At 49.5% G+C, this 23,628-nt stretch overlaps 2 protein-coding genes across 6 annotated transcripts in view; one reads left to right on the top strand and one right to left on the bottom strand.

Moving 5' to 3' along the window:
- Positions 1-14,395, top strand: part of Zhx3 (zinc fingers and homeoboxes 3) — an 83,573-nt gene extending 69,178 nt beyond the window's left edge. For all 5 annotated transcript variants that reach the window (XM_090352372.1, XM_090352373.1, XM_090352374.1 and 2 more), the window contains 2 exons: positions 6,622-9,634; positions 14,024-14,395. In XM_090352372.1, coding sequence (XP_090208498.1) covers positions 6,772-9,634; positions 14,024-14,034 — 2,874 coding nt within the window. In that variant the 5' untranslated portion in view covers positions 6,622-6,771 and the 3' untranslated portion in view covers positions 14,035-14,395. The remainder of the gene's footprint in view (positions 1-6,621; positions 9,635-14,023) is intronic.
- Positions 14,396-21,990: 7,595 nt separating this feature from the next.
- The window catches only part of Plcg1 (phospholipase C gamma 1), a 34,384-nt gene continuing 32,746 nt past the window's right edge, over positions 21,991-23,628 (bottom strand). The window contains exons 31-32 of the mRNA XM_090352370.1: positions 23,368-23,552; positions 21,991-23,225 (exon numbers count right to left, since the gene is read on the bottom strand). Of these exons, the coding sequence (XP_090208496.1) occupies positions 23,183-23,225; positions 23,368-23,552 (228 nt within the window). The 3' untranslated portion in view covers positions 21,991-23,182. The remainder of the gene's footprint in view (positions 23,226-23,367; positions 23,553-23,628) is intronic.

Below are 23,628 nucleotides of genomic sequence, written 5' to 3'. Positions count from 1 at the left end.
AAACAAAACAAATGTGATTTCAGAAGTAAACCACATCCAGAACAAACCATTTATATTGCTTTTTAAATTTTCTTAGTTTTAAATTTAATAAAGTAATTTGCTTTTGTACTTGGGACCAAAGTTAGGATGCTAATTCATTTTAAAGTTCTACATTTAGCTTTGAAAAGAGATCCTTTGGAATTGGTACCTCCAAGGGTACAGGTTCAGACTACTTGCCCTTAAGCTATCCTAGATTTGTTCTTAGGTTCCTTCTCCATAACCCCTAAGTCTTTACCCCACCACATTTCTTGTAGTTTCCCTGTGGGCTTGAGCAGGTTTTCATAAAGACCAAAGTCTTTTCATTGGAAATATTGCATTGCACAGTTTTATGCCTTAATAGCAATCTGACCCATTAATTCCATGAAATACTTGTGACCAAACCAGCTCTATCTACTTTTTGCCTTAGAAAAGAATTTCCATTTTTTAAATTATTGTATTTTTATTGTTGAGGTAATTTATACAGGGGTTACAGTCAGGTAGTGGGTACATTATGTCTTGAACCTTGATACCCCTTTGAACCTTGATACCCCTTTCCCCCCCCCACCCCTCCCAATCATCTTGTTTTCACCCTTCCCTATTTCACATAAACAAATAAGTGTTTACACTGTACTAGGTAACAAAGTCAGATACCGTAACCACATGAGATTAACCATAAGTGGAAAAAAAAAGAGAGAAAAGAACTTCCATTCTTAACACTTCAGATTTCCTTTTGCTTTTTGCATGAAGCTTGCCAGGTTCAAACCTATCTTGTTATGTAGAGCTGCTAAAATAAAAACCTGTTATCCTTGTTTCTTGTTGATATAATGCTTATACTTCTGCCCAGTCCTTTAGGAAATCTTTCCATTCTGTCTTCTTTTTCATTACTTCCATCTGTGCCATCCTGTGTCATCTCTTGTCTAGATTGCTATCATAACCCCCAGATGAGCTACCCTGTATCTTCATTGACTTTTTCCTTTTTGCTATTAAAGGATTTTATTGGCCAGGAGTTTGGCCTAGTGGTAGAGTGCTTGCCTAGCATGCACGAAGACCTGGCTTTGATTCCTTGGTACCACATACATAGAAAAAACTTGGAAGTGGTGCTGAGGCTCAAGTGGTAGAGCTCTAGCCTTGAGAAAGTCCAAGGACAGGGCTCAGGCCCTGAGCTCAAGCCCAGGACTGGCAAAAAAAAAAAAAAAGATTTTATTAACACTGATTTTTATATAGTATTTCAAATGCCATGTTTAACAAGTATTCAAGAAAGGGATCTCTATATATAACCACGGGCACATAAATTTTATTTTATTTTATTTATTTTTTGGCCAGTCCTGGGCTTGAGCTCAGGGCGTGAGCACTGTTCTTTGACTTTCTCAAGGCTAGAGCTCTACCGCTTGAGCCTCAGCACCACTTCTGGCTTTTTTCTATGTATGTGGTACCAAGGAATCGAACCCGGGTATCCGTGCATGCTAGGCAAGCACTCTACCACTAGGCCAAATCCCCGGCTGGCACATAAATTTTAGAACATAAAATTAAGCTGAGACTTTGTATGTCATGGATACATATCAATCTATATAATCTAACATTATGTCTATAGAGTATATATCTCATCATAGATTTTTATGTCTGTGTACTTAAACATTGATATCTCCAGGACCATGTTCATAACCTAGGGTACTCGAGTATTGAGTCCTCGCTCTTGTACTGTTTGGATCTAATATCCACCTATTAAGGAGACCATGCGCCTCTTGTTCCTTTGGTCCTGACTTACTCACTCAACGTGATTTGCTCTAGTTTCATCCACTTCCCAGCGAATGCCATTATTTTATCTTGTCTGTTGGCTCTTCGTTGACTTTTCCAACAATCTGTTTTCAACAGAGCCAGCAGAGCCACGTTGAACATAGGTTGGAAGATGTTGGCCTTTTGCCCGGGGCCCTCCCTTGGCACTGCCTGTCTTAGAGAAACTTAGAGACAAGTCTAGTGATTTTATACAAAACTGCCCTTCCCTGCACGGACTTCTTTGACCTGTATCTCACTGCCCTCTTTGCTACTGCTACCAGCACTTCTAGCCTCTTTAGTAGTCTTTGAACGTGCCAAGCACATTTCCACATCGAGATCCTAGTGCCAGCTGGTGTTTCTGCCTGGAATGTGCCTCCCTGCATGCCCACGTCTTATTTCTGCACTTCTGAGTTTCTGACCCAGTGTCACATTCTCAGGTGATCTCACTCTCTCCCTACTCTTCTGCTTCTTCCCAACTCTTTTTTTTCTCCATTGTCCTTAATTACTTATACATTTACTTTTTTATTTGCTTATTATCTCTCTCTCCCAAAAATAGAATGTAGATTCGAAGAAGGCAGACATTTCATCCCTTTTTTTTGTCTTCCTCATATTGTCGCACCTGAAATAGCCTAGGCACAGGTTAACACTTAGCAACCATTTGTTAAAATTAATCAACTATCATTTCTCCACTGCATTTGTTCCCCAGATTCTGCCAAACAGAATCAGAAACAGTGTTTTGGTACTGGTTCATTAAGTCCAACAGTACTCATCCATAAATGGATGGATGGATGGATACATAGATAGATAGATAGATAGATAGATAGATAGATAGATAGATAGATAGATAGATATTTGGTTGTGGGACTTGAACTCAGGACCTAGGCACTGTCCCTGAGATGTCTTGCACATGACTAATGGTCTATCACTTTGAGCCACAGCTCCACTTCTGGTTTTTGAGTGGTGAATTGGAGATTTGTCTCATGGAGACTTTTCTGTTCGGGCTGGCTTGGAACCTCCATCTTCAGATCTCAGCCTCCTGAGTAGCTAGGATGACATGTATGAGCCACTGGTGCCTTCTGACATCATTTGGGTAGCAACGTTCATAAAATATCTAAAATATTGGATGTGACACCAGAAACCTCATAAAGGACAGTGGTAAGTGCACATTAGGACAGTTGGATTTTAAATTAGGGGCCAGGCCGGTCGTGGTAGCTCACGCCTGAAATCCTGGCTACTCAGGAGGCTGAGATCTGAGGATCTAGGTTCAAAGCCAGCCCAGGCACAAAAGGACCTGAGACTCTTATCTCCAGTTAACCTCTAGAAAATGGTAAGTGGAGCCTGGCCCAAGGGTAGGGTGGTAGCCTTGAACTGAAGAGCTCAGGGACAACACCCAGGCTGAGCCCCATGACCCACAAAAATAAATAAATAAATAAAGTGACACTGTGAACAGGACTGTGGACAGACAGCAGCCCATTCCCAGGTGAGCAATGGGAATGGTGTGGTCCCTAGCCCAGTCACACTGCATGTACGAGACATACCATGTGCAAGGACTGAGGAAGCATATTAGGAAACACCATTCCTTCTTCCAAATGTTGAAAAGGGTGTCATGTATAAAGTCCCATCAGCACTTGGCTTCAGTTTAGTTTTCTTTTTTGTTAGTCATGGCGTGTGAACTCTGCCTGGTTGCTCTTCCTGTGCTCTTCAGCTCAAGATTAGTGCTCTACCACTTGAGCCACAGGGCCACTTCCAGTTTTCTGGTGGTTAATTGGAGATAAAAGTCTCATGGAGTTTTGTGCCCGGGTTGGCTTTGAATTGCAATCCTCAGATCTCAGCCCTCCTGAGTAGCTAGGATTACAGGTGTGAGCCACTCACCTCCCAGCCAGTTTAGTTTTAATGTTACAATGCGTGATTGTAACATTATAGGGGCCAGGAGTTTGGCCTAGTGGTAGAGTGCTTGCCTAGCATGCACAAAGACCCAGGTTTGATTCCTTGGTACCACCTACATAGAAAAAAGCCAGAAATGGTACTGAGGCTCAAGTGGTAGAGCTCTAGCCTTGAGAGAGTCCAAGGACAGTGCTCAGGCCCTGAGTCCAAGCCCAGGACTGGCCAAAAAAAAAAAAAAAAAAAGAGTTGTGCATATCACCTCTCAGGTTCTCTGAAGAGAGTCTGACCTTGCCACATATTGCCCAGACCCCATCCCCAGGCCTTTTTGGATATCTGGAAGCTTCCATAATCCTGTCATTCTTACTTTCTGTGTGCCTGTGAAACCAGCAGGCACACAGGATGCCAAGCCTCTGCAGGCTCAAGCAGCAGCGGGGCCTCCCTTGCACTACAGCTGCGTCAGACTGCCTCAGTGGCTGAATCAGGGGACGTATTTGCCCAAATCCTGCTGTTCAAACAGCAGTGCACTCTTCTTAAAGGATCTTTCAAATGCTTTACTCCTTTGCAGCCCTGAGCCTGCTTGGGGAGTCTCCATGTATTCTATATAGATCCGATTAAACATCTGATTTCAAAATGTTGCACTTTATGTAGGGGGCTGTGCATGCTAGGCAAGTGACCTGCCGTGTGACCATACCCCAGGCTCATCTTTCCACTTTCAGGTGATGACCTTTAATTATCATGAAACCACTATTTTTTTCTTTTGTCTTTGGGCTTTCAGGTATTTTATTTACTGTCTTCCCTGTGGTGCCATGACACCACTTCTCACTTTTTCTGTGTATGTGGTACTGAGAAATTGAATTCAGGGCTTTGTGCCTGCTAGATAAGCATTCTCCCATTAGGCCACACTCGTGGCCCTAAAAATAATTCTTAATTATATAAAAAGGAGCTTAGACTATACATATATATGTATATACATATGCACACATACATCTTGAACTGGTTAACATATTTCTCTGTAGTTAACCAGAGGAAATAATCTGGTGGAAGAAACTTATCCTGGATGCCCAGAGTTACTCATTTACCTGAGCCATGGGATAAGGGCAACAGAGGCCTGTACAACACTAAACACGAAATATAACCTAATGGCATTCAGTCAACAGTAATATAGTTTTAGATAGTTTCCAGACACTTCAATTATGAAACTTATATAAAAAAATGTTTATGAAGCTATATCATCTTCTGTAAGGAAAGGCAAACACAAGTGCATGCTCATTATGATTGAAATATGCATAAGCTACTTGAACTGAATGGCTGCAAAGTCATATATAATTATAGATTATTTCATTTTCTTAAATTTTACGTAATACCTTAATTTATTTAAAATTTAAAAATAATTTGTGTAATATTGTATCTTTATAGTTAAAAATTATTCATTTTGGGGCCAGGAGTTTGGCCTAGGGGTGGAGTGCTTGACTAGCATGTACAAAGATCCAGGTTTGATTCCCAGGTACCACATACATAGACAGGGCTCAGACCCTGAGTTCAAGCCTCAGGACTGACAAAAAAATAATAATTTGTTTTGTTTGTTTGAGATAGGGTCTCACCATGTAGCCTAGGCTTTAACTAGAACCTCAAATTCACAATTTTTTTGCCTCCATCTCCTGAGCACTGGTGTTACAAGCATGTACTGCCACACCTGGATAAAGTTAAAAATGAAGTTTTGTAAAATCTCTGTGTGATATTTCTAGCTGGTGGTGAAAAGTGGCTAGATCTGGGTATGTTTATTTTTGTGTCACTATAACTTCATTTAAAATTGCAGTGATTTTTTAAATCATTATTTTCATCAGCGTAAACTTCAAAAACAACAAAGTAATTTCTTGTGTTTGCTAACAATTTGCTTGGATATAGTTTCATTTTCTATACCTTTTTATATCAAACCCAAACACAGATAACTTGATTTTTATTAGAATTACTATTAATTCTCACAGCATTGTAATTTGTCGATGTTAAAGATGGCATGTTATGCGAAGATTAGTGGTCACAAAGCAGTTTTATCTCGGCTCATAATTATTCTAGTAATAGAACACACAACTGAATGAATTCCTCAGTCCCTCAGCTTTCACAATAAATTTCAAACAGATTAGACCTAAAGATTTTTTTTCATAAAACAATAAACACACCAAAAGAAAATAAAAATGGCCGACAGGAAAGCACAGTACCAGGTCATGTGTTTTGTGTGAGGCCCTAATTTGAATTGCTGTACCCAGAGCCCCACGTGGAGTTAGTAGGACTGGACTGACTGATACCCTCTGACTTTTGGCTTTATGTGGGTGACAGTCACCCTGGGTGTAACTGGCAACTGTGATCCCTTTCTGGTGTCAGGAATGAGAAGAGTAGTACACAGGCAGAAAAAAAGGTCACAGAGAGGGGACTGGGCCTTACAGAGTCCAGTCTTTATCCACCTCCCCCTACACTCACACATAGCAGCTACCATGGAGTTTAGGTCTGGCATGGTGGAGACAGGGTCAGCATCGTGTTCTTACATGCGGAAAGGCTCTGAATAGAAAAATCGCTTGTTGGCCCAAACATTTGAACAAGAACGACACTGGAGCTTTTGTTCTCACTCTGTTATGGTCCACACTAATGTGGAGATCCAGGGAGGGGTGTTTGGATTTGTCGTGGTTGTTGCTGTTTGGCTGGTTTTGTAGCTGAGCTCCTTAACGAAAGTGGGTCGGAAGTATGGAGTTGGTGGGAGTGAAAAGCAGAGGGCATTTGCTGAAGTCTGTCTGTGGTATCTGAACATCACCGGGCCACTCTTCCTGACTCAGACTTCCCATCCAAGAAGCTGCAGTTATGTCTTGTGAAAAACCTTGATGACGGAGGCCTGTCGGTGGATCTGAGATCCAGAGCCTAAGAGATCTTAGTCATGTTTCTTCTTCTCTTCCTCAGGCTTAATAGGGGAAACCTGCTTTCTGCAGATAACTGAAAAAGCTGCTGTGAGAAGCTGTTCTCGGCACTCATGGAGTAGCTGGAACCTGTGCTCTGGGGCCCTGGATGGGACAGACTCTTGCCTGCTGATTGCTCCGAGCGCCTGTCACCATGGCCAGCAAGAGGAAGTCCACCACCCCGTGCATGATCCCTGTGAAGTCTGCAGTGCTGCAGGCCGCCAGCGCGGAGGCTGCGCCGCCGGTGGAAGCCTTGCCTGCAGGGCCCCCGCAGGATCTTCCCCCAGAGACACCTGCCAGCAGCAGCCAGGCAGCCCAGAATCCCAGCAGCACTGATGGCGCTGCCCTAGCCAACGGGCACCGGAGCACTTTGGATGGCTATTTATATTCTTGTAAAGACTGTGAATTCAAATCCCAGGACATAACCCAATTTGTGGGACACATGAACTCAGAGCACACAGACTTTAATAAAGACCCACATTTTATATGCACAGGGTGTAGTTTCCTGGCAAAAACTCCTGAGGGGCTTTCCCTGCACAATGCCAAGTGTCACTCAGGAGAAGCCAGCTTTGTGTGGAATGTGGCCAAGCTAGACCATCATGTAGTGGTGGAGCAGCGTGTCCCTGAGAGTGCCAGCACTCCTGATTTAGCAGGCGATGCCAGCACTGAAGGGACCGACGGACAGGCGGAAATCATTATTACCAAGACTCCAATCATGAAGATAATGAAAAGCAAAGCTGAAGCCAAAAAAATCCATATGCTCAAGGAGAATGTTCCCAGCCAGCCTGGGCGTGAGGCCTTGCCAAAGTCAGCGGTGGCAGCGACAGCGGCGGCAGGAGGGACTGAGGTGAAAGAGGGGGACCATGCCTTCCTCAATGGGGCAGCTCCAACCAGCCAGGCAACTACCAGCTCCACAAAGCCCCCCCATGCTGCCAATGGGCCCCTCATAGGAACAGTGCCAGTTCTGCCAGCTGGTATAGCACAGTTCCTCTCCCTGCAGCAGCAGCAGCCCCCTGTACATGCCCAGCACCACCCCCACCCATCCCTGCCCACATCCAAGGCCCTTCCCAAAGTCATGATCCCCTTAAGCAGCATCCCAACGTACAACGCAGCCATGGACTCCAACAGCTTCCTGAAGAACTCCTTCCACAAGTTCCCCTACCCCACCAAGGCGGAGCTCTGCTACTTGACTGTGGTGACCAAGTACCCGGAGGAGCAGCTCAAGATCTGGTTCACAGCCCAGAGGCTGAAGCAGGGCATCAGCTGGTCCCCAGAGGAAATCGAGGACGCCCGGAAGAAGATGTTCAATACGGTCATCCAGTCCGTGCCTCAGCCCACAATCACCGTTCTCAACACACCCCTGGTTGCCAGTGCCGGCAACGTCCAGCATCTCATCCAGGCCGCTCTCCCAGGCCACGTGGTGGGACAGCCAGAGGGCACAGCGGGGGGACTCCTGGTCACCCAGCCACTGATGGCAAATGGGGTGCAAGCGCCAAGCTCCTCTCTCCCCTTGACAGCTACGTCCATCCCAAAGCCAAACGCGACGCCCATCAACACTGTGTGTTCAAATACAACATCGGCTGTGAAGGTGGTTAATGCGGCTCAGTCGCTCCTCACGGCGTGCCCCAGCATCACGTCCCAAGCCTTCCTGGATGCCAGCATCTACAAAAATAAGAAGTCTCACGAGCAGCTGTCCGCTCTGAAAGGGAGTTTCTGTCGGAACCAATTCCCAGGGCAGAGCGAAGTAGAGCATCTGACCAAAGTGACAGGCCTCAGTACCAGAGAGGTGCGCAAGTGGTTCAGCGACCGGAGGTACCACTGCCGGAATCTGAAGGGCTCCAGGGCCATGATGCCTGGAGAGCACAGTTCCCTCCTCATTGACTCGGTGCCAGAGATGCCCTTCTCCTTGTCCTCGAAGGCCCCCGAGGTCACCTGCCTTCCAGCAGCAGCCTCCCTGGCAAGCCACCCTGCTGCCAAACGGCAATCCTGGCACCAGACGCCAGACTTCACACCAACCAAATACAAGGAGCGAGCCCCTGAGCAGCTCCGCGCCCTGGAGAGCAGCTTTGCACAAAACCCACTTCCCCTGGACGAGGAGCTGGACCGTCTGCGAAGTGAGACCAAGATGACCCGAAGAGAAATCGATAGCTGGTTTTCCGACAGAAGGAAGAAAGTCAGTGCAGAGGAGAGCAGGCGGGGGGATGGTGAGCAGGTCCCTGGGGAAGACGCAGAGGCTGCTGAAGACGAGGGTGGAGAAGCTGAGCCGGCCAGCCAGCTGAGGGTCCCTGGTGAAAATGGCTCCCCAGAGGTGCTTCTCAGCCAGAGCTCAGCCGAGCGCAAGGTGAGCCCCATCAAGATCAACCTGAAGAACCTGCGGGTCACGGAAGCCAGCGGCAAGAGTGAGTTTCCGGGGCTCGGCACCTGTGAGCCAGAGGAGGACGTGCTGACCAAGCTGGCGGAGCAGCCCCCGGGCAAAGTGAGCTACAAAAAGACGGCCCAGCAGAGGCATTTGCTGCGACAGCTCTTTGTCCAGACACAGTGGCCAAGCAACCAGGACTACGATTCCATCATGGCCCAGACAGGGCTGCCACGCCCAGAGGTGGTGCGCTGGTTTGGAGACAGCAGGTACGCTCTGAAGAACGGCCAGCTCAAGTGGTACGAAGACTACAAGCGGGGCAACTTCCCTCCAGGACTGTTGGTCATCGCCCCTGGCAACCGGGAATTGCTACAAGACTATTACATGACACACAAGATGCTGTACGAGGAGGACCTGCAGAGCCTCTGCGACAAGACTCACATGAGCTCCCAGCAGGTCAAGCAGTGGTTTGCTGAGAAAATGGGTGAAGAGACCCGGGCCGTGGCAGACACAGGCAGTGAGGACCAGGGCCCTGGCCCTGGGGAGCCTGCAGCCCTTCACAAAAGGCTGGAGGGGCCTGAGAACAGTGAGTCCTGGGAGCCCAGTGCCCCTGAAGCCAGCTTGGAGCCCCCATCCAGTCCCCAGTCTGGATTTCCGCTAGGTAAGGCGCCCACGGGGGCCAGGACTTCGCTGGGCTCCCAGGGGACACTGAGTTTGTTGCACAAGGGGTGTTGGCTGGCTCTGGGGCTGCCTGGCTGCAGGACAGATGGCAGGAGAAGCCGTGGAAGCAGACTTGATGCAAGGTGGAGAGATAGGCTTGTGTTGGGAGCAGGGGGTTTTTTTGGTCTTTATTTTTAATCCGTGCAGGAGAAAGAACAAGGAGAACCTCAAGGAACTCACGCGTTGCCAACCATTACTTAGTAATAGGTCAAAACTTCATACCAGAGAGCCATAGACATGGAGGAAATTCAGGCCACTGGTGACGGAATGGGAAGGAGCCTTTCACTGTCTTTATACGCTTGAAGTGCTTTTCCTAATGATCAAACATAGTATTGTTACTTTTCATATAGAAGGAAATTACCTTGTCTCTTGGACACATATGGGACCTAAAGCTTGAATTTACTTCCTTAGTTTCTCTGGATCATGGTTTCCTGGTACACAAGAGTAACATTTAGAGGGTTACTCGGAGACAGTTGTGAAACCACAGACAGGTCACATCTTCAGGTGTTCCTGGACACTGAGTGCCCTGCTCTCCCTGCCCTTGAAAAATTTGTCTCCTTAGTAGAGGACCAAGCACAGAACTCAGCCAGAAGCCCGGCAAGGTAGCTCATGCCTATAATCCTAGCTACTCAGGAAGCTGAGATCTGAAGATCGCGATTCAAAGCCAGCCCAGGCACTCAAGTGAGTGAGACTCTTATCTCCAGTTAATCACCAGAAAACCAGAAGTGGCACTGTGGCTCAAGAGGGGTAGGGCGGTAGCCTTGAGCTGAAGAGCTCAGGGACAGCGCCCAGGCCGAGTCCAAGTCCCACGACCAATCAAAAAAAAAAAGAAGGTGGCCAGAAATTAAGGTGAGAGACAGAAAAGTCTTGTAGAAGCTGAAGGGATGGGGGCTGGGAGTGTGGCCTAGTGGTAGAGTGCTTGCCTAGGCTGCACAAAGACCTGGGTTCGACTCCTCGGTACCACATACATAGAAAAAAGCTGGAAGTGGTGCTGTGGCTCAAGTGGTAGGGCTCTAGCCTTGAGAAAGTCCAAGGACAGTGCTCAGGCCCTGAGCTCAAGCCCAGGACTGGCAAAAAAAAAAAAAAGCTGAAGGGATGAGAAACTCCAAAATGGCAACCCTGCCAGCTGGTCTGCCTGTGGTGGTGTATGTATGTATGTATGTATGTATGCAGAAGCTGAGATGGAGTCTAGATCTCAGACCCAAACTCCCAAGAATTCCACTCCCATCAATGGCACTCTTTTTTTTTTTTTTTTTTTGTCGTCAGTTGTGGGACTTGAGGATGGGCCCTGGCATTGTCCCTGAGCTCTTTTGCTCAAGGCTAATACTCTATCACTTTGAGCCACAGTGCAATTTCTGGTTTTCTGATGGTTAAAAGTCTCATGGGCTTTCTTTCCCAGGCTGTCTTTGAACCAGGATCCTCAGATCTCAGCCTCCTGAGTGGCTAGTATTATAGGCGTGAACCATACTAGTGCAAGGCAGAATGGCTACTCTTGATATCTGTACACAAAATAAAAACATAGTAAAGTTTGATAGCGATGGGGGAGATTTATGTGACAGGCAGTCACCGGAAATTAGCACTTGAGCCTTCTTCAAGATACAGATGTGAGGGGTTGGGAGTTTAGCCTGGTGGTAGACTGTTTGCTTAGCATGCACGAAGACCCGAAGACCTGTATAACTCTGGCCTTGAGAAAGCCTAAGGACAGTGCTCAGGCCCTGAGCTCAAGGCCCAGGACTGGCAAAAAAAAACATGTGAGTTATAGGGTTTATAGACAAAAAGCTGTGTGTGTGTGTGTGTGTGTGTGTGCGTGCTTGTGTACGTGTATGTGCATGTGCGGGTGCTATTAAACAGTCCTGCCTAGCCTTATTTTGGGAGGATTTCCACATTGCTGTCATCCCTAGACAAGATAAACAGGTCGTCATTGTTTAGTGGGTGGTCTGTGGTCTGATGGGAGGCTCTATTGTTCAATAAGGGTAGTCTTGATCCCTGGTTATAACGATGTTATTGATCAGTTTGTCCTTCCTGGAACCCAAGGCATTGCAATGTGGCTGCAGAGTGAGTGACTTAGACTAAGATGCACACAAAAGATAAGCAAGGATGCCAAGTTCTACTGTACTTAGATAATTTTGGAGCCCAAGTGCACGGTCAGTGTTTTAGCAAAACACTTTGCAGCACTTGTTACTGTGATGCTCCGAATGTGTGGGGGGGCTTGGGCATCGTGGAAGACAGTCCCTGGCAAGTTTGATAGGAGCTGCTTCTACGTGGGGTCTAATATTTGGCGTCTGGCCCCCCAAGCCACCCACAGTCCCCTCCCCCTCACGGATCCCAGTATTTCCTGGATAGTATCCAGTTGTTTGCATACAATGGCTGCACATTGTTTGCTTTGGCCTGGCAAACCCCAGTTTTTCCACCCCCGTTGCTTTCTATTTAAAACCTCTGAAAAAGACAAAATTCTTTTTCTTCCTCTGAGTATTTTTAATTCATTTCAAGACAACAATTTTGAAACTAGTTACACTATTGTTTCTTCACTTGTTTAGGAAAATAAAGGAGACTTCTAAGTCTGCTTCTATAGTGGGAGAGGGGGGATTGCTATGCTTTCCATCTGTTTAGCATTCTCAGAAAGCCTGTTCCCTTCATTCCCACACACCGGGCGGAGACCAGCTCTGTAAAGTGAAAGAGGAAACGCTTGGTGGAGCCCAGGCTCCACTAGTAGTTGGGGTGTGAGAGCTTGCTCTGTCTCCTAGTTTCCCCAGAAGAGGGAGTGATGGTCCCCCCACCCCCCTCACAGACTGCGGCTTCCTGGAGGGTGGTTAGCAAATCCCGGAGTCAAAGCAGTTAGAGCCGTGCCGGAAAGAGCACTCCTGAGTTTGGTTCGGCCATTTTTCAGGTTATCTGTTCTCTTCTAGCCAGGCAGCTTTGTCCAGGTTGGTCTCTGCACCCTTTTGCTGGCAGGCCAGGGACAAAGGATACAACAAATTGACAAAAAGTTTTAATACAACAAAAACTATAGCAACTACTGTTATACACCTAACAGAACCCCAAAGTTTACAAAACAAAAATAGGCAGAATTAAAAGAAGAGAGAGACAAAACTCCCTAGAAATTGTAATTACATGCCTTCAGAAATTTTTTTTTTTAATTTTTGCTGCTGTTGTTGGTTGTGAGGCTTAAACTGTCCTGCATGTCCCTGAGCTCTTTTTGCTCAAGGCTAGTGCTCTACCACTTTAAGCCACAGTGCCATTTCCCCTTTTCTAGTTCTTAAGGACTTTGCTGCCTGGACTGGCTTTGAACGGTGACCCTCAGATCTCAGCCTTCTCAGTAGCGAGGATTACAAGCATCTTCAGAAACTTTACTAACCCTCAAGAATAAAGGCTAGCCAGAAACTCGGTATGGTGGCGTATGCCTATAATCCTAGCTACTTAGAAAGCCTAAGGCAGGAAAATCTCTTGAGGTCACCAGTTGGAGGTTAGCATAAGAAAGTACTGAGAATCTGTCTCAAAACAATAAAAGCCCAAACAACACACCCACACACCCATAAGAAATCAGTTAGACCTAGTGGACATAAAATATACCAATCACCTAATCAATATCCAGAAGATATTACAGGCTAGAAAATTAGGTAACAATTCCCCAAGTGTGACCGTAAGAACCTAAGTAACAAAAGATTTTTAAAAATCAGCTTTTACCAAATTTAAAAGCTTGAGTCTCACATAGTGGTATATGCCTTTATTGCCTGTTTTCAGCAAATGAAGACCAGAAAACGACAGATTCAAGGCTAGTCTGATCTATATAGCAAGATCCTGGGTCAAAATTTTTTTTAAAAATTATTGTGCATTAAAGACACTCACTCTCTGAATGTTGTAGTTTCATTTCTTGCATGAAGAACAGGAAATTCTCTCTCTCTCTCTCTCTCTCTCTCTCTCTCTCTTTAGATAGGTAGATAGATAGATAGATAGATAGATAGATAGACAGATAGATAGATTGATCTTTGCTTTGCCACTTTAAAAAAAAAAAAACAAAAACAAGCACGCAAAAACTGAAAAGAGCTCGGTACCATCAGCTCACGCCTGTAATCCTAGCTACTCAAAGGATAAGCTCTGAGGATCATGATCCAAAGCCAGCCTGGGCAGGAAAGACCTAAGACTCTTATTTCCAATTAACCATCAAAAGCTGGAAGAGGAGTGCTGTGGCTCAAGCGGCAGAGTGCTGGCCTCCCTCAGGCTAGGGGGGGCGGGCTGGCAGGAAAGTTGCTTGGCCGCCCTGAGGCTGTACAAGCTGCTAACATCTGAGATCCAGAGATTGGAGTGTGACCTGCCTGTGTTTTCTCCTCAGAGACAGACTGAATGGGACTGACTGCGTGCAGGACCTGCCTGAGCCGTGACGCCCTGACACGTGGCAGAGCCAGACTGCCTCTACCACATGTTGTTCTTATGGCCAGCCTGGGCACCCCCTGAGAGCCTCAGAGCCCTGCAGCCAGCTAGAGCCCGAGCCACCATCTCCACCCTCCGACTGCCCATACGAAGCCAGCAGCAAGAAGGTTCCTCCTCCCATGCTCCCACGCCCTGGCCTCCCTCTTGCGAGGCACACGCCTTTCTCTTGCCTCCCAGGGACAAAATGGTTCTGAATTCCTAGCCACAGAGACAGAATCAAGTTTTTAACACATACGGCCACTTATACGCATTTAATAAAGCATCAGACAACAAACATTTTCCTTCCATAGAAACTTTGGTTAGCAAGGCAGTGTGCTATTCACCTCATGTCTGACAAGGGCCATGGCCGTCCGTGTCTGTTCTCTGGGGCCCGCTGAGACCTGCCCACAGCCAGCAGGGCTCAGCACACACTCAGAACTCCACCTTCTCCAAGGCAGCAACCCCTGGGTAAAGACACTGGTTGGGAGTAAAGGAAGGGAGGCCTGCATGAAGTGGTGGGTTCATGCCAGGCCCACGGTGCCCTCAGAAATAGCCCGCGCTCCCTGCTGTCTTAACAATGATGCCTTTTCACTGGGAGTTTGAATTCCGGTTCAGATGACTAAAGGGGCATCTGCGGAGTGGAACGTGTGTGCACTTCCCCCTGATCTAGGCGCTCCCCCTCCCTCCCTGTCCCTTCCTGGGCCTGGACCTGGCCCGGGCACTGTCCCTTGTCCCTGAGCTCTCTCGCTCAAGGCTGGCGCTCTGCCACGTTGAACCACCGCTCCACTTCCGGTATTGGTTTGTTCTAGAGGTTAATTGGAGATCAGAGTCTCATGGGGACTTTATTGCCGGAGCTGCTTTAGAGCCACGATCCTTGGATCTCAGCCGCCTGAGTAGCTAGGATTCCAGGCATGAGCCACCAGTGCCCCGCTTTCCTAGGCGGTTCTCGGTGGCTCTGGCGACCGTGAAGGTCAGAGGAGCCTTCTCCCCATACTTACTGAGCCCCTGAATGTTGGAATAACCAGAGCAGGGATGCTCTGGAACACGGACTTGCAGGTAGAGTCCCAGGGGAACACCTGTAGTGCCCCTGCCCAACACCAAGGCCTGCTCAGCATGCTGGGCGCATGCCTAGAGGTGCTGGACATGGCTGCGCAGGTCCTTGTGAGGGCATGTTTAGAGCTGTGTATTTATTGGAAATAAGTGTTCCACCTGCTTAGCCCCCCCCCCGGGGGTGGTCCTCTGAAGGGAGAAAAATCCCAGAAAAGGTGCCTTTGAAACAATGAAAAGCAGAAAACTTGCTTGCTTGCAGAGCCGTGTTAGCTAACAAAGCCGCTGCTTCTCCAAACTGGCGGCTCCATGAGCAGTGAGTGGGGAGGGGAGGCCCCGGCTGGTTCCTTGTGGCCCCACTCCCAGGAAAGCTCCCACTTCCCCAGCACAAGCAGAGCACCCGCCCCAGAGGCTCATCGCCTACACCCAGCTGCCCAGGGCATCAGGAGACCCAGAGCTGGCGGTGGACTGGAGATGCTGGTAGTGTCCCGCTCTTCCTGCCCACTGCCTGCCACAGGTGTGGACACGCAGGCCGCTTTGCTGGCTGTGCCCTGAGGCCCAGCACGGAGGAAATCCCTGCCTTCAGGAGAAAGGAAAGAGCTTTGGAAACCTAAAGCTCTTAACCTTGTTTCTCAAGTGTTCCTCCTGCTTCCCTGCCCTGTATGGACCAAATGGAGCTTCTGAGTACTTGGCAAATTTTTGTAGCCTATTTTGTACCCCTTCCCTTTGGGGAGTCAAATTATTTATTTGGTCCCCAAAGCCTTTGAGGAATTAGCTTCCATCAGAGAACAGACACAGACACCTGGAACTTCTGTTTTTTTATGTACTTGCAGATCAATTTATATAACCACGTATACAGTACCAATATTCATCTGCTACTCTACTTGTGAAAGTACATCTGCTGGGTGCACTGGAGGGGCTCCGTGCATCTTGTGCTGGGGAAGCAGCCTGTGTGTGAGGGAATGCTGGTTGGTGTCTGGAGAGGCCCGCCATCACGGTGTGCATGGCTGAAGCCACCTGGTACCTCATCCCCCGGCGCCTGCTGGCAATGCCACCTGAGCCTTGCCGTACTGGCTGGCTGGTGGTGTTCTGGTTATTGGTTGGTGATTTTCCTGGTTATTTGTATTGACATTCAGTTTACCATCCAGACAGCAAAGCAGGAGAAACAAGCCACATGGTGGACAAGTTCATGCAGGACATAGTGCTCCAGCCATGGCTCCCCATTCATCTTTTAGAGGGAAAAGTTGCCATAATGCAGCCCCTGGCATGTTTTCCTTGTAGGCATTAGCCCAGGAGCCAGATCCACACCATGAATGATGAGACTGCCCAGGTAAGGAGCCAGCAGACTGGACAGATACCGGAGTGAGAAAGAGGGATTTGGACCTTAGGCTTGGCAGAATAAGATGATGTACAGTGATAGGCCATCAGCAAGCAGGTGCTTTGGGGAGACCATGGCTGCCAGTGTCAAGCCTGGAGTGCAACAAGCCACTAGCGTGGAGCAGGACGTAGCCAGCGCAGGGAAGGGGGCCCTGTTCTTGCGTGCCGCGTGAGGATTTAGTTCCATGTGTTGCCGCATAAGAGGCCGTCCATGGGCTGTCACGTTGAGGGTTGCCTTTGCTAATGAAAAGGTTTGTCCTCTGTGCACTTGGATGCATTAGAGATGATTGACCACCTTTCAGCATTTCCTATGGTGCATGCCTGCTTGATTTGTTTCTGTTTTTGTTTATGTTTTAACATGGAGTGATAAATTCAGTTTTAGTTAACCTGGAAAAAAGCAAGACCACTATTCTGACCATGGAAATTTGAATTAATGATACACATAGTTTGCATATTTTGATTACTTGTACTTTTTTGACCTTGGAGTAGCTGAAAGTAGTTGGAAACTGAGCGTCTTGGGTTCCTGAAAAAGAAAGCTCAGGCTGGTTGTCTGGCTCTGAAGTTTGGTGGTGACTGATGGTCTTTGAGCTCTTTTATTCTTGCCAAATGATGGCTGTTGGGGGACCAGAGCACCCGGCCTGTGGCCCCCACATACTGGCTTTCTAGAACAGAGTGGGGTGGGAGCTTGTTGCCACCCACTAACAAGTTGGAACTTGAGCTACCCACACTCAGTCTGTCCCCAGCTGACCCAGGAAGATCTGCCCACTAAGAACTCCAGTGTGTGCAGACTGAGATGTAGTTGTGGCAGTTTTGATTTATTCAGACAGTGGCTCAACGACAGAGTCTCTGTCACATCCCTATCCCTTCCAGCTCTGGAACATCAGTTCTAAGCCTCCTGGCATGGAGGCTGGGAGGGGCCCTCCACTGCCTGCTTCCACCCTCCTTGTCCTGGGCCCTGTTACCTCATCTTTGTAATCTCTATATGGACCAAAACCTTTGGATTGGAGCCGCCTTGTCAGCTCAGTCATCACTGCTTTAAGTGGATAGTCACATTAGGAGAGAAGCAGCCAAGAAAACCCTAAAACCTTGGTGCTCGGGCCCTCTTTTCAAATGCTCCTCTCCGGTGCCCTGCTGGTTACTGAGGGACATTTGAGCTTGGATCCCATCATGGGCGATGAGCATTTGTATGGAATTCTTGGGCACTGTCTTCACTTTGGGGCTCAGATGCAGCCTGGAGGGTGGCGCCGTGCACACATGGACGTCTGCACAGCCATTCCCAGGTCAGGTGCTAGTGAGACCTGCTCCTCACTGGGGACCGGAGGCCCCTCTTCCGGCCTCCCTTTCCCTGAGAACACACAGCTCTGCAGCTGTCCTCCCCAGACCCCGGGGCTGTCTCCACGTGTTTGAGGAGACCCCGTTTCTGAAGCGCTCCAGCACCTAACGCAGGGGCAGTGGTAGAGGCTGAGCCTCCCCTGAGCACCAGTCCCCTTCCCGAGGTGCCCCCCTTCAGCTTGCTCTGACGCATTCCAGCAGGAAGGGAAGTGGCAGAGCATGTAACCTGGGCCGACTTGGCTGTGGGGGGTGCGAGGCAGGAGTATCAACAGAGTGCCAGGTTTCTGATTAGGCTGTGCCTAGCGGGAAATGGCCATTGTGGTGCTTCCTGGATTGCTGCTTGGCCCAGCTAGAAGTCCAAATGGAACCCACAGGCTTCCAGTAGAATTCATTTCTGCTGGGGTTTGTGCTTCCTGTTCCAGGCCACACTGGGAAGATGGGGTGGCAGTGAGCCCGGTGCACAGAGCTTCTCCATCTTCTGCCTTCAGTTATGAAGTGCAAGGAGCTTAGCAAGAGCGTGTGTCCTGGAGAGGGCAGAGACTACCTGGCATGCTCTTGTCCACAGTAGCTAGATATCCTGTACTATCAGTAAATCTACTTTGTTATGGAGGGGTTCAGTCCCCGAGACCAGAAAAACAACCGTTTCTTTTTAGCAGAGAGACCAGCAGCAGCCACCCATTCACAACTGCCCTGAAGTCTGGAAAAGGGACAGGAGCCTGTGTCTCAATGACAAGAAGCAAACACCTGTCTGCCTGGTTTTCAAAACCTTGTCTGGTGTGCAGGACGTCGAGCATTCAGAGAATGTAGTACAGGCTGTGTGTCTCCACTCCTCCTGGGGCCTGGAGGATGGGCAGAAGCCCGGCAGAGCCAAGGGACTGGCTGTCCCTGCAGCGATGTGCCTCTCCTGCTCTTCCTGCTGCCTGGCACCATCCTGTTATCCATATGGGAGGGCAGGTGGCAAGACAGGCACCTGACAGGGCCTGCGTGTTCACCTGCCATCAGCGCCTCTTCCTCCAGGAAACGGCCCAGGTGTGCATGCATGTACAAGCATGTGTGTGCTAGCAAGTACCCTTTTCATGTTCTCTCCCATGAGTGATTCTGAATTACTCAGCGTGACAGGAATGGAAGGTGAGATGCCCGTGATAAAGGATGGCTGCTCAGTCACTGAATGTCCATGGGCTACCACTCTACCAACTGGGCTGCACCTCCAATCCCCCGTCCCTAAACACACAGAAGGCTGAAAGCAACAAGCCTCGGGAACCCCAATGGGGTGAGTCCATCTCGTGGTGCCTGCCCCTCTGTAATTTGTGTTTATGAGAGATCTTGTCACTTGTCCCTGCTTCCTGCCCATACAGTTGTCTCATTGTCTCAGCTTGCTTGCTGGAGTCAAAAGTTCCGCCCACTTCTCAGCAGCATGACCTCCAGGTCTCTTCCCATGGAACTGGACAAAAGCCAGGGCAGCAGTGGTCACCCTGAGCCGTGAACTACCCCACGCTTCTGAGCAGCCACTTTGTTGAGCTGTGTCAGGAGGGTCAGACTGTGCCATAACTGTTATTTCACAGAGAAAACCCCACCAATCCTCCTCTGGCCCCTGCGGGCCATTGTTCATTCGGCTGTACCAACAGCCTTGGGGGCAGCTGGAGAGGTTGCAGAAGGCCCGTGGGCTCCTTCCTTACCAAGTCTCGATTCCTGGTCATCTAAGGCCACGTGTTCTGATCTTTGGTACAAGCCCTTTTGTTCCTGGGTGAGGGGACTAGGAAGTGGTTTGAGCAGTTTGCTTCCAACTTGCCCCTGCCCTCGCTGAAGAAATGATCATTCTGGTGCTAAGCGAAGGGCAACAGTCCTGTTGGTCCAGAGGCAAACCGAAATCTTCAGCCAAGCTGGGGTGAGAGGGTCCTACCTCCTGTCGTGACCAAGTGTGAGACCAAAGCAGGAAGCGGCATACTGTTGTTTACATCTGGTGGAATGGCAACCCTTTACCCTGGTAACCTCGGCCCAGTGGTTCCAGGCAGGAGGTGTGGGGCTGCCCTCCTGGGCTGAGTCGCCAGGCCTCACAAGGTCCCCTGTGGGGATGCTGCTATTTTGAAGATGCAGATTGCACATTTCCTAGATTTTTCTATCTGTGGATCTGGATAAGGGACGGGAACAGGGACAAACTGTACAGTTTGGAATGGGCCTCAATGGTACTTTAAACTTCCTGATTGTTCCTTAATAAAAATGTACATATATTTCACATCTGACAATTTATTTTGTGGGGGAGTCAACGAAAGCCAGGAACACCCAGGATCTACTGATTATTCTGTGGGCAAACTGACTTTAAACTTCCATGGACAGGTCAAGGTTTCCCTCACTGCTCACTAGGGTTCAAGTTCACCAGCCTCCTGTGCTGCTGGGCTCAGTGGAACAGCTCCCATGTGAAATACTTACCGTATTTTAGAAACTGTTCGCAACAAAGATGAACACAGGAGCCATGACTATTTGTGAACAGAAACTAGCAAGTGCCTTCCTTTTCCTCTTAAGATTTCAAGACTTGACCCAGTTCATTCATCCAACCTTGTTTTTGACTGAGCTAGGTGGGACAACCTGCTCTTTTTGTCTTCCCCCTTCAACAGAACTAAGATGGTGAGACGAGGCCCACACCACTTCACACGGGAGCTTCTAGTCCAGTCCTCGCGTGAAGTTCACTCTGTACCTGGTTAGAAGGATGTTCTCCTTATTTAGGTCAGTGGGTTTTCTCCAGCGAGGACACAAGCAGCTCCGGGCCACTCAAGTCTTGTGGCAGGGGGCAGAATGCCCCAGCCCTGCAGGCAATCCTGTGTTCTGCTGGGTGGCATGTGGTGAAGTTAAGGTCTGCCACTTTGGCATGTCTACTAGCCAGGATCAAGTCTAACTCTTGGGGTTCCTGGCCATCACTGACTCCCCCAAGTCAATTTTCAGCCCCGGTGATCCCTTTTCTTCACCTAGGCAGCTCGTGACCAATCCCGGGAGGGCCAAGTCTGAGGGGCTGTCACGTGCACTAGAGCTGGCACTAGAGCTGACACCACAGGTCAAGATCCAGGGGGTGGAAGGCGGCACTTCCTGTCACATGTACAGACAGCCTGCGTGGTAGGGATGAGGCAGCTACCTACCAGGTAAGATGCCAGGACATTCGGGGAAGGACCAGGACCTCCACACCAACACATGCCCCCAGTCTGTTGGGAACCAGTCTGGGTCAACAACCTCCCTTCTTAGCTGAAGGCAAAGGCAATGTGACAGGCCAAGAAAGACAAGTCTTTTTTTTTTTCTCCCCCTTTTCTCCAGTCCTAGGTCTTGAACTCAGGGCTTGGGCCCTGTCCTTGAGCCTTCTCAAAGCTAGTGCTCTACCATTTGAGCCACAGCACTACTTCTAGCTTTTTCTATGTATGTGGTACCAGGGAATTGAACCTAGGGGCTTTGTGCATGCTAGGCAAGCACTATACTGCTAGGCCAAACTCCTGGCCCTGAAAGATGAGTCTTTAAAAGGTCTGTGAAACTGCTGTCTGGCAAAGTCAGGCAAAGCTTGTGCAGCAGTACATGGGAGTGCATAGTGACGCAAGCTGTCGGCCTCAAGCCAAGGCTGCCACGCAGATGGGCCTTACCTAGTGCCGGGGGCTCTCCCTGCCCTGATAACACTTCTTCCTAAGCCACAAGTCTCAGCAGTGGGAGGGGGCAGGAACCCTAAAAGTATCATCAATTCCCACCCCTATCTCCATGTATGGGTATGGGGGGCCTCGCCTGTGGGCAGTGGGATGGTGAAGCTCTAGGAAGAAGCAAGTGGCCAGCCAGAATCACAGCATGCCACTGTGACTCCAGCTGACAAGGTGAGGCCGAGCGCACTACGTCCTTCTACCCTTACCACCCCAGACACAGGACCTCGGGAAGAGACATGACATGGCACGGAGCGAACAACACGTTTGGCCACTGCTCTTCTGCATCGAGAGGTCTCTGTGTTCATGGAGGGGGAGGGGCAGAACTCCGGTTGCGTGGCAGATGGCGAGAGCCGGGACTCGCTCCCAGGTCCTGCCTTTGGAAGACACGGTGGTGGAAACTTGGTGACCTCTGACTAGCTGAGATTTTCCTGGAACCCCCTCCCCCACACACACAAAAGCACACTAGTTAAAGGAAAAAGGACATGAGGATGATTTATTTGGCAGTCAGATCTTAAGAGGGCAGCAGAACTAGCAAATGGCCAACCCTGAGCCCAAATGAGGGCAGTGGGTTTGCGTGTGCTGAATGCTGGCTATGCTACGAGGCACCTTGGCGCCCACGGGCCTGGTCCCCGCCTCTGTCCTCAGAGGGGGCTTCCTTCCCAGCTTTCCCATCTCCTTCCTTACATCTCTGACCAGCTACACAGAAGCTGCGCCCAGCCACCCAGCTTCACGCAACATCTGACTACCTGACTTGACCTACCCACACGGCAGGCAACTCCTTAAACCCCCTTTCTCATGCCTCAGGGAGAACAAAGTCTTCCCTAAAAACAGACGAACAAACAGAAAAGCTTACCAGGACTCTTTGCTATTTCCTCTCCCCACCCCTTCCTCCACAGCCTCACCCCCCTACTGAGCCCCTTCCAACTCAGGCTGGCGGCTGCAGCTCTCAAAGGCTCTGCACTGAGGTGTCGCTCCCAGGGGAAGGGGCAAGAGGAGCGAATAACTTAGTTACAATACCACTGAGAAGAAAAATAATACTGCTATTTTTATCATGATCCCCTGTGTCTGTCAGGCTAGGTGGCATCCCAGCCACGGGCAAAGTGCCCTTGTGCTGTGTCCTCCCAGGGGCAGGGCAGCGCAGAGCCTGCCTCCACACAGACCTGGACTTCCTCTGCCCTGGCTCCAGGGCCAAAGTGCAGGGACCTCGGCTCTTACCCTGCCCAGCTGTGGTTTTAAAGCTACAGGACAATGTAAACTTTGTTTGCTTCCCTGGCCCAGCAAGATGGCTGCTCCTCCTCTACTCTCAGGAATGTCGGCGGCTCTTTGAAGCCTCCTGTGCCACCGAGGCGGCAGCCTCCCCTCCAAGGGGCTTCGGCCCTGGTCCTGGCCCTACAAGATGGACGGATCCATCTCAGGACCAGATGTGTGCTTAATGCGAGACACAGTACAGTTTTTGCCTTCACCCAGAGTGGGGCTTGGAGGGCCCAGACAGTACATCTCGGTAATGGCTTGGTTTTGCTAGCATTCACGGCTGGAATCCAGGCTCCAGGCTGTGACACCAGGAAGGCTGCCATGGCAGGCCAGGCCACTTCCAGAGAACCCAGTTCCCGACACTCCACGAGGCTCGCAGCACTCGCTGCTCTCCAGCAAGGCAGGCACTAGAGGCGGTTGTCTCCATTGACTCGAGTCCTTCTTGGAGCCCTGGACAGAAGGGAAGTGTCCTCACTGGTGACAGGGCTTTGCAGCCTCATGGGCTACCCAGGAGAAGAGCACAGGAGAGCCAGTCTTCTCCACTCCAGCACCCTCCCTACGCATATCCCCATGCCTCCCCCACCTCCCTAACCTTCGCTCTCGACTGTCAAAATGGTCTGCGAGATGCTCCTGGGAGATGGCGAAGTCCTCAAATGGCTGCTGGTAGCGGCCTTCTAAGGACCCTTCCCGGGCCCGGCCGTGGAACAGCTGGTTGGAAGCCTCTGAGTTCCGTTCCCGCAACGATGTGCCACCAAAGGGACTGAGCTCTCCATTCTCCTACTCAGCAAGTACAAAGAGGTCAAGGGCCCCCGTGGAAGAGGGAGGTGCTGTCCGGCTCTACCTACCCTCCCCT

Source organism: Megascapheus bottae, chromosome 18 (genome assembly GCF_031878675.1).
Source record: "Megascapheus bottae isolate mThoBot1 chromosome 18, mThoBot2.hap1, whole genome shotgun sequence".
Taxonomy (NCBI): domain Eukaryota; kingdom Metazoa; phylum Chordata; class Mammalia; order Rodentia; family Geomyidae; genus Megascapheus; species Megascapheus bottae.
Note: the sequence above shows the minus strand (reverse complement) of the source record. Positions and strands in the feature narration are given on the sequence as shown.